This window comes from Lampetra planeri, unplaced genomic scaffold (genome assembly GCF_965212315.1).
Source record: "Lampetra planeri unplaced genomic scaffold, kcLamPlan1.2.h2 scaffold_670, whole genome shotgun sequence".
Classification (NCBI taxonomy): domain Eukaryota; kingdom Metazoa; phylum Chordata; class Hyperoartia; order Petromyzontiformes; family Petromyzontidae; genus Lampetra; species Lampetra planeri.
The window spans coordinates 12,858-23,694 of NW_027615493.1; the positions used below are offsets into that span (position 1 = coordinate 12,858).

Consider the following 10,837-nt stretch of genomic DNA (forward strand, 5'->3'; position numbering starts at 1 on the left):
TATAGAAATGCTTCAGCTAGAACAGTATTTCCTTTGATCTTTGGTACCTTGAGAAAACAAACAAAACATTTCAGGTGCACAAAAATTGTATTTGACCTGATCAGCAGTTCCGTGAGCACTTGGGACTGGATCTGAAGTAACATCCTGATTGTACTGGAAAATGAGATGTACATTAAAATTAAACCTACATTCCAGTTGTCAGATAAGATGGTAGTTTGTAATTATACTTTTTTTGACCATTCGCACATCAGAAAGTCCAGACATAGTTGGAGTCTTAGGGACACAAAAGAAAACCAAATCTCTGCTGCAGTTGGCATCCATACACAGCAGAAATCAGCAAGGACCCCAGCCGTGATGAAAAGACTGGACAGACGTAGCTTCCTTTTCCTCTTCACTACTACTAGTACTACTTCTGCATAGCTTCAACTCTCACAGAAATCATCTAAAAAGCTTAAAAAGGGAACATGATACTTATTTGTTTTACAAAGGGAAACAAAACAAGTTAATAAAGTCTATAAGGCTATACTTACAGGAAATACAAGTGATTCATAGTGAGGAAGAAGGCTTTAAAGGCACATTGTAAAAGTATGTACAGTAAAAAGGTCAATGGGGAGTTTCTCTGTGTACACAAAGCATGCAATCTTTTTTATAATAAACTCATGACTGATGAGGGAGAAGGAAAGGTGAAGGTGGGAGGACATGAGGCACATTTGAGAGGCAGTGATTCTGCCACTATCCCCTTTGGCATCCTCTAGAAACAGCAAACAAACTCCAACGTCCATGAGTAGTCTGTAGGTTTTCCTTTTAGGTGGAGAGCAGTGGCCCAACACTGTTCCCAGTCCCCTCTTCAAGACACCACAGAGGAAGAGAACTTAATTTCAGTTCAGCAAAAAGGCACATTTTCCCCTGCAGGCGTGTGTGTGTGTGTTGTCACTGCCAGGTCCACACTTGTACTGTAAGTGGGAGAAGCAGAGCGTCCCCACTGACAAAATAGGGGGACATGATCTGAGATCTGTGTGGTGTCATCCTACTCTGTCGGCCTTTAAGAACAAATACAATCTGTAAACACTATCCAGTCAGGCCTTCAGACTAACCTCAGAGGAGGCAGGATGACCAAATCGAAGAAAAGATCACACACACAGGCTACACCACCTCAGGGTTTTCATAATACCAGGAGGGGAAAGCCCTTTGGAGCTCTAGTGTGGTGAAGAGCAGATGGGGAAAAGGAGGGCCGAAGCGTTGCAGCCTCTTTGGCTCAGAAGTGCCGTGGGAACTCGCACTGTTCACAGCGGTTGAGGGCTGGATGGTTGAGAAAGGTGCAGGCGGTGCAGCTCCACTGCGTCCCCTCATCCTCCTCCTGGTCTGCAATGGGCTTCACACTCTTACTGCCCGGCTCTGCCACGAGGAGGACGGGGGAGAAGGGGGAGAAGGAACAAACACATGGAAACATGGACAGAGTGATTTACTGCTGTGGGTGTGGTAAGTGAACACTGGTGCGTTTACACGCTCTGCAGTCACTGATTAGTAAAGTAAACACGGTGTCAAACCGACAACTGTAGCATTTGTTCATATCAAAAGTGACATTTTATGTATTTACTTAGGAGAATAAGAATTTGTTTTATTTCATTTTCCACTGCCCACTGAAAGTTTTCCATCCAACATTTAGTTGCATGCAACCTAAAGTGTAATATTTGTACTATACGTTCAGTAGTGTAAGTGCTTCAGTGCCTGTTTGGAACAGTGGTGTTCGTCTGTTGAGACCACGCCACCGTCCTGTTACCAACTTGTTTCTCCATTATTTTCACTGCTCCCCTCATCTCCCTGTCTGTGTTTGTGTCCCCCCCGCCCCCGCTGCAGAGAAGTTGTCCATGTCAGACAGCTCTAGATTGTCTAGACAACTCTAGACAAGGCTGCGACTAAAAACTTGTCTACAGATGTGAACAGGCATGAGATGATGATGTCCAAGAGTTTTGTTCCAAATCTTCTCCAAGTGTTCTGATGTATGGGCAGGATTAGAGACGACCCTGCAATCTTCAACTTACCAATAGATAAAGTACCTTTGGGTTTAGGAGGGATCGGACCAAGGAATCCAATGTTGTCATAAAAATTATGGATTGCACTGGGATTAAAGTGTGGTCCTGTAAACAGATGGAACACAGTGAAAGGACACCAATATTAAGAGCTGCTCATACTTTCATACTGTTAAAAGATGCCTACAGCCGCCTCTAACTACGTTACTACTCTGTGTGGACCCTGTCCGTGGCGTCATTACAGGTCCCTGTCAGCTAAAGCCCTGTGTCAGCGGGTTTGTGACTAAAGAGCAGCCCCTCTCTTTCCTTCACCCTGGTTGGTTGGTGGCTCCATCTCTGTCAGCGGTGGAGTGCTGCCAGGAGGCCCATAAATCCATCGTGACCAACCAGAACAGGATGCAATTCAGGAAGAACTGGTAGTTAACATTACAATGGTAGTACCTTGTCCGTGTGCGTCCCAAAGAGAGGACTATGGCTCAGAGCCACGCTAGAGCTATGAATAAGTACAAGAGTGTGTGTGTGTTTGTGTGTGTGTGTTTGAGAGAGAGAAGGGAGGGGTCATACCTCTCGTTTGAAGGAGATCAATTTCTTTGGTAAGACAGTCAATGTCAATTTGCAGCAGCCTGTTTTTGCATCTCAACTGCTTCATCTCCTCGATCTGAAAGAGTGAGACAGGAAGGGATTAGAGGACGGAGCAGCAGACAGCAGGCTGCCCTGACATGCTGCTTCTATGTCAGATCTGTGTCAGGAGGAGAGCTGCTCCGCTCTCATGAGCTGGCAGGCGTCAGTGAACAACACCAACGTGTGCAGCTACTCTGAAACACCCAATGAACCCTCCTCAGCCGTTGCACGGCTGTTGACTCACAGCTGGAGGAGCTAGAAAAACAACAAACAGCTGAGTCAACAAGACACGACAAGGAGCACTTTATCTGAACTGAAGGGATCCTACACACTCACAGCTGCTACAGGAAAATGAACTGGGTTTAACTCCCCACAAAACAACACTGTCAGTTAGTTTCTGGAAAAAGTTTGAAGAAGCAGTGAGATGAATCTGAGGGAAACTGCACTCAGCCTGTGTTCAAATATCTGCTGAATCACAGCCAGCCAACATAGCTTTAGGGAGTAGGAGCAAACGTGCTTCAAATGAGAATGTCAGCATGCCCCAAATAATTTGAATTTGTCTGAATGAACTTTTATCTTTCAGTAACAACCAGACAACCTTCCACAGTCAGGTAGGATATCTGGGATTTACTGGCAGTGTCAGGTGTTTTGAATGTGACAGCAGATCACATCACACGTACGAACAACTGATTACTGATGAAAAAGAAAGCTGTGTAAAAGCTCAAACTGAACTGCAGGGGCCTTTGTGTCAGTGTGGTTAAAATGAGCGACATATTCTCTGTAGAAGTATTAAAATCAGCCTACAGAAGGGATTTGTGAGGCAGAGTTGGATCTCTCCAGCCTTCTCCTGGTTAGGTCGTTCTCCATCTCATTGACCTCTTCTTTTAGCTTTTCCAGCTTCTTCTTCTTAAGCTCCAGCTCGTGCCAAAGCCTCTCCATCCGAGCCTTCTGATGGACCAACAATGCTGCAGGGAAAACAAAAACGTGCAGAGATAACAGTGAGAGGCCCTTTCTTCATTTACTCTTTCAGTTACATTTATTTGGTAGAAAGAAAAATATTTTAGAATTAATCATATAGGTGTAGTGCTGCAATTACAATTCATCTGAAGAAAGTTTACAGCAACAGGACAGAAAATGATGAGAATGAGCCCCCAAGGTGCGTTACAGTTTCGCCATCTGCTGACAGGTTTAAACACGCCCTACAAATGGGTTCCCTACAACTAAACGCTCACACAACAGCACACAAAACTATATGTCTGGACCTTTTTGTGGCTCAGTGGCCCCAGTACTGAGAAGCTGGCAGCTGAAAAGCTTTTCTCTGAAATCAAGGAGATGAGGTCACAAAGATGAGAGAGGTAGGGAGAAAATCACTGACTGATCTTGTATGTTTCACTATATGTATCCAAATCAGTGGGATGGATCTCATCTAGCTGCATAAAAAGTCAACGTCTTTGGGATTTGATTTAACACAATCCTGGTGTTTTTTTTAGGATTTTACTGGACAAAAAAAGCAAGGCTTTCAACAAATCAGTAATTTCAGTGACTCTCAACACTCCATTTTCCATCCCGGCAGGCAGGTGATTTAATCAAACATCCATACTTGAATTTGACAGGTGTGAATTCATGTGATAAACTTTTTGAACGTGCCTTATCCAACAATGGCTTTGTGAAGCCAAATCTGATAAACATGGAGACTGGAATGATGAGGGTCAACAACATGAGCAGCTTGCTCAGTGTAAAGTCCCTGGGGATACGAGTCAGTGCAGTGCAGAAACCTCAGCCAGTGACTCACACACAATATAGCTGAAAGCCCATAAATGGAAAGACTAGTACACTCTGACACGTTTGACTCACACTAGTTCACTGGTTTCAGGGGCCACGGAAGCAACAACATTTAGTGGGGACGACTCACATCAGCGTCATCATGCCGGCCCTCAATGAGCGAGTCACTGAGTGTTAAAGACAGCAAGTGTGCTGTTTGGATAAAGTAGTAGAGTCAAGGAGAGCCAGCCTAATGGTCAAATTAACTTCCTATCAGGAAATGATGGAAGCACATACACGTTCAGTACAAACAGTGTGGAACATCTTCAAACCAATTTGTGGGTGCCTGGGGTTAGTTAAAACGCTTTGTGAACTACATTTGATTCTGGACAGCACCATGCAATGAAAACAAGTGTCTGTCGAGTGCTAAAAAAATAAGAACGCTTTATCTGAACCGACGGGGTATCAACAAACTCACAGCAGCTACAGAACCTTTGATGTCTCTCCAAGACACGACACAGTTTTTCATGAAAACTGTCTGTCAGTGCTAAAAAATACTCAAAAACAGACAGGTTCCATGTCCAAAATTCCCAACAGGTGAATCTATTTCACATTTCTAAGGAAAAACTCTTGAAACTCATGTTCCAACTCATATTCAGGATGCTCTTTGTTCCTACACTGGAAGCCAACCGTTTTTTAATATAATAAAATATTAAAACACCTTGCTGGTGTTTTTTCTACTTTGGCATTCGTGTCACAGTCACACTCACCTTGTGTGTACGCTGCATCATCAGAGCCCATGCTGAGTCTGCGAGGCTCGCTTTGGCTTCTCCCTGTGTGGTGACAGTGGGTCTGAGAGGTGGAGGGGGTCTGGCTCCACAAAGTGATGGTCTGAGGGGAGGCTGAGGAGGTTGTTGGGCTCGAAAGTAGGGGACACAACCCCAGGGGACACTGCCGGAGGCTTATTGGGGGACACAGTGATTTTAAAAGTGTATTTTGTGTTGGGCTGAGTCCCCACAACACGTGGAGAGGAGGTTGTGCTTCCCCCGCCCACAGAGGCACGAGACTTAGGTGGATGGTGGGTGGATATAGGCAGGGCCCATGCTCACCTGGCCCCCAATGTTCCTGGGCCCTGAGGACCCCTGCAAGGGAGGGTTGGCAGAGATGTAGACTGTGTGAGGGTTCCTCCCTCCACTGTCGTCGTTGGAGGCATTTGCAGAAATATAAAACTTGGGCTGAGGGCGGGAACCAGCTGAGGCTATGATGGCCTCCTCAGAGGGGGTTGTAGCAGCAGTAGGTGGGCTGGCCGATATGTAAACTGTGGGCTGGCTGCAGTTCAGACCTGAGCCACAAATGGAAAGAGGGGTGGGTGGGAACAGAACCCCCTACCAACTGAAGATGTGGATGAGGAAGGGCAAGAGGATGGGGTGGAGGAAGAACGCGGACCGCTGCTTGTTCGCAGCACAGCGGTGGTGGTTGTGGAGCTGTTCCTCTGGGGAGATTCAAGTTTAATCTCTATCTGGTTTTTTCCGTGGGCCGGTGGAGATGTTCTGGATGTTGTACTGGCTGATGGTTGACATTGAAGTGGGCATGACAGAGGAGGACGAGGAAGAGGAGCAAGAGGAGGAGACCCCGGTGGAAGAAGCCTGGCTTCCAGAGGGAAGGATGGAGGGTGCCTGGGAATTTGTGGGGGAGCTGATGGGCATGTAGGACATGAGAGGTCTGGTGGCCCTGGGTCTGATGCTGTGAGGTATGTGAGGAGGAGGCTTGAAGAGGGCCTGACCAGGAGCCAGACATGGCAGAGGAGTGGGAGATCTGGTAGATTCTGCTGCTGGGGGCTGGGATGTAGGGCTGTACTGGGCCCTGCCTCCCTGCTGCTGGTTCTGCCGGGTTGAGCACGGACTTACATAGGGTCTGATGTAGATGGAGTTACCCTGTGGACTGCTCAGACCCGACTGTGGCCCACCGTGTATGTGCAAAGAAGTAGGGGTGTTGCGGCCTGTCTGGATGTTGGGGGCTAACGTCACGGTAATGGGGTTAAAGCGAGGTGTTTGTTGGGGACCCATGGTGGCTCCTTTGACACCCAGAGGGTAGAGTCCAAGGTGCTGTGGAGGCTGTGGTTTGCGTGTGGGCTCCATTGAACCAAACACATTGAGACCGGTGGGCACTTGCACTGGAGCTGAATGGGGCTCCTGCTGAAAGAAGTCACTGTTTGGGGCCTGGCCTGTCTGGAGGGGCCCTTCACTCAGGCTGTGTGCCAGAGTCCGGCTGCCATTCATTCTCAGGCCGTCCCGCAATGGGGCCACGTGCACATTCTGAGACTGTAGGCCCAGGTTGAGCTGGGTCATGTGCTTGTGAAGCCTGGTGAAGCCGGGGTCGTCAGAAAAGCTGATGTTTCCTTCTTCACTGTAAAGATAGCCTGGGACAAGTATTCACAGCAGGCGTCTAAGTTGTTGTTATTCTTAAAGAGGAGAAACAGAGAGGAGAGAAATTTAATCCAATATTAAGATAGATACATCACATAAAATCCCTCAAGGAGAAAAATATTAATAATATGATTACTACTGTTAACTACAAACAACAACAACAATAGTGAAACGTTAAAATCTTTAATAGCTTGTTGCACTATGCAGGTTTATCAAGCTTCAGTTGTGTTTGTGGTGGAGCTGTTTACCTGCAGAACACACTGGGAGACAACACCCTCTGGGACTTCAGGGAACTTCTGGCGCAGGTCATGCAAAACCTGAATGTCAATCTGGTGGCTTCCCTGTGCCATTCGTATGTTGCCAGGTCAGGATTGCTTTTTTCTATTCAGCACAATGGAGCATCAGTGGTGGCAGCATATCACCTTCATCTTGAATGGTTTCTGAGTATATGCAGGTACAGAAAAAAAAGAAAAGGATGGATGAATTATTAAAAATTGTATGTAGAATCATATATGCACACAGAAACACATGAACAATTAATAAGTCCAAAACTATTTATAACAATGTAATAACAATTTATAATTGATAAAATGTATTACATTTTGTGTCAATTTGGCTGAAAAACAGTATTGGCTCAAGGCCATAAAGTGTATAAGTCAAGTCACAGTTGTAAAGAGGATGAAATCAACATAAAAGAGATGCGGTATCGGACCGGCAAGTAGATTTATGCACTCGCCAACGCATTTTGGGCATTATCACATCATTCCCAATATAGGTGCTGGTACAGGAACATCTGCTTTTTTGCTTGTGCGTGTACCACGTATCTCAGGAACACACGAGAGACACAGGAAACAGACAGAAAATGGGGAACGTTAAAAAGTGGCAACTGCTTCACTGTCACACTTTTTTTGTGACGTGTTAAAGTAAATTCAAATGCTTATTTAAGGAAAAGAAGAACAGGTAAAACATGAAATATGTGCTGTAGCATTGTTTCCACTGAAAACAACACTGAAAAAATAATCAATAATAATAATCTTATAAACCAGTTTTAATTTTGGACACAGTGCCAATTCTTGGTTTATAGCAGCAGTCTGAATCGGGGGTGGCCAGGGGAGAGAATTAGTCCTTGCAGTTCCCGGGGGCAACGGTGGAACAGACCCTCAGGCAGCACTGGTTTGCCAGCTCAGACAAAGCTTCTATTGCTGATGCTGGTATTAACTGTGCTGAAGCACTGACCCACAGCCCCACACTCATTCCAGGGGGTAGCAGGCCTGCCATGCCCCATCAATGGGCTCATTCTCTCTGCCAGAGTGAATGCACCTAAAACTGTCCAATTCAATCACAGTAGAAATATCCACCCAGCATCTATTCTGTGACCAGTGCGATAATCTCACACAAAAACAGTTCATGCTCACAAAGGGGCTACACACGAAAAAAACACACTAAAAAAACAAACAACAACAAAAAAAAAACACTAAACCATCAATCTCGTTGCATCTTCTGAGTCTTAAACTTCTCAAACTGAATCTTCCAGCAACATGACTTCTGTGGAAATGGCAGTTTGAATCAAAAGAAAATACAAAACATGAAAGAAGGATTCCCATTTGACATTAAATCAGAAACATCCTCGGCTGTTATAGTAGAATTTAGCAGCATTGTCTGCAATGTCAATGCGCTGTTTGTTAGTCCAGCAATATTTAACTGGCTGTGGACGCTGTCCCAGATTCCAGGGAAGCAACAGAATTGTGAATGTGAGTGGTTGAGGAACTCCACCAGGGATATGACGAGGTTTTAAACTGACGCTGGGTGATTTATCAAATTGATTAACTTCAAGTTTTCTTTTTGAACGATGTGAAAAATATTTCAATCATGAAATCTAGACTAATCTTATTCTGATAAGTTTGTACTGTCCCTTTAACATCATTGACACAGTTGCCCAGGCAGCGAGCAGAAACGCCCACATACATTTACTTGTCAGCTCAGCACACAAGCATGAGAAAGGGCAGCCTCTAATGAAGACACAATAATACCACAGGAAGGTAACTTAGGCGCCAGTCGGGAGGCAGAAACACCAAACTGTACATGCATGGAGTCACAAGGATGAGACCATGTCAGCCCACAAGGGGAACTCACTACACACTGGGGATCAGTGTATCTCCACACCAGCTTCTCTCTACCTCTAATCCTCTGCAGTGCAGGAGGAGAGAAGCTCCCTCTCCGGTTTTAGTTCCAGAGCCAGAGCTGTGTGGGATGGTGAGCCCAGTTCTTCAAACATACCACTTTGCTCATTTGTCTTTTTACCCTTTATTCAGATTCAGTGACTCTGAAGTAACGCAGGCCTAACTTACCTCCCCCAGAATGTAGGGGGAGGTTGGAAACTTTTCAGACGATGAGACTGAACAAACTGTGATTTAACTAAAATATTAATCACAAATCTGATGAATGAACAAGAACAAGAAGATTCAACTGTCATCCATCAAAACATGACACAATTGTGCACAGAACATTTCTTGGCAAAACGGCATAAGTCTTAAATCCAGCTTTCGTGCTTAAAATGAAAAAGAAAAACATGACACTGTAAGAAAGACAATTGCATCACATTAAATATAGCATTGGTAAATCCCACATTTGAAGTGTTAGTCCTGCAGAGAGCTGCATAAGGCATGAAGCACACGTCTGCAGAACAGAAACAAACCACATTTTATGTGCAGAACTCAAATTGCACTTGACTGTGCCTCACACAGCACTCAAAGCTGGGATCAACTGTGCAAAACAGCCTGCTCAGATTTTAGCAGCCTACATTGAAAAGAGTTGAAGACTGTTTGTGTGCATATGTGCGGGTATGTGCATAGCACTGGTGAGTGTGTGACTGAGTGTGTGTGTGTGTGTGTGTGCCGGAAATCAAAAATTCTTCAGCACCACAGCCTGCAGCTGGTAGTTGATTGGAAGCAGGCAAGGCCACCAGTTCCCCAGGTTGACAAAGCCCTCTCATACATGGGAGAACATCTCTCTCTGTTCAATGTGTAATCAATGCAACTTTTGTTTTCTTTGCAAGCACAAGTGATGACTAGGAAAAAAAAGTTGTCTTTGTCTTTGTAGTATGGGGAAGGTGGAGAGGGTTGGAGGGGATAGGGAAAAGATTAGGTTGTCAGGAATCTGCTGCATCTTGTTTTTCTATGCGCTCAGACATTTTTACATGCACAAAACAAAATGTATACATTTATTGGTGCATAGATTTTATTATTAGTTCGGGGTCCTACATGGAACAGTTGGAAAGTGGGCAGAGCAATTTTTTTTTATCATTCCATAATTTGTATTCTGTCTAGATGTGGCCTCTTCACTTTTACCAATGCTTTTACTTTATTTCATGTCAAATGTCTCTTCTGTGTTGCATGTTGGGCCACACTAGAAAAGGTTTTCTGTTATGACAGATACGTTTTCTGAATCCGTATCGGTTAAAAAAATGAATGTGAGTACAAACTGAATGTGTGTTAATGAAAATGAAGTTCATCCATGTTTGTATGTTTTCAATGTGTCTTTAATGACGGGATCTGAAGAAAGCATGGCTCACTTGAAAAAGTACAGCTTCAACTAATTCAGTCTCCCAATTAAACCTGAAGTCGAGCCACTAATGCCATCCAGCAGTCTTTAATCAAGGCTTGTTGAAGAAGGGCTGGTATAGGCTCACTAGATAGTTTGTGGCTCGTCCCACCAGAAAAAAAACAGAACAATAGACGCATAGATGTATGCTAATGTAAGGGATGCATATGCTGCCACCCCCCCCTACTCCCACTAGTGAAAGCAGATGACCTCGTTTTGTGTACAGAGGCAACCCATTACCATGCACTTCTTCAGGAAATGGTCTCCTGAGGCAAAGAAGGCTCTGTGAGAATGCTCTGAGTTGACTGGCTGGAGTGTTCTGCATGAATCCCATAGACACAGCCGTGGAGGAATCACACACTGACTACCTGCACGTCTGTATGAATGTTGTTTGCACGA

At 44.9% G+C, this 10,837-nt stretch overlaps 1 protein-coding gene across 1 annotated transcript; it reads right to left on the reverse strand.

Moving 5' to 3' along the window:
- Positions 1 to 1,255: 1,255 nt before the first annotated feature.
- LOC144741700 (TGF-beta-activated kinase 1 and MAP3K7-binding protein 2-like) lies at positions 1,256 to 7,188 on the reverse strand. Its single transcript, XM_078624211.1, is given in 13 exon segments — positions 1,256 to 1,379; positions 2,039 to 2,138; positions 2,595 to 2,688; positions 3,456 to 3,616; positions 5,183 to 5,237; positions 5,239 to 5,493; positions 5,495 to 5,754; positions 5,802 to 5,940; positions 5,942 to 6,121; positions 6,123 to 6,269; positions 6,272 to 6,831; positions 6,834 to 6,873; positions 7,087 to 7,188. Coding segments are annotated over 13 exon segments (2,217 nt in total).
- Positions 7,189 to 10,837: the final 3,649 nt, after the last annotated feature.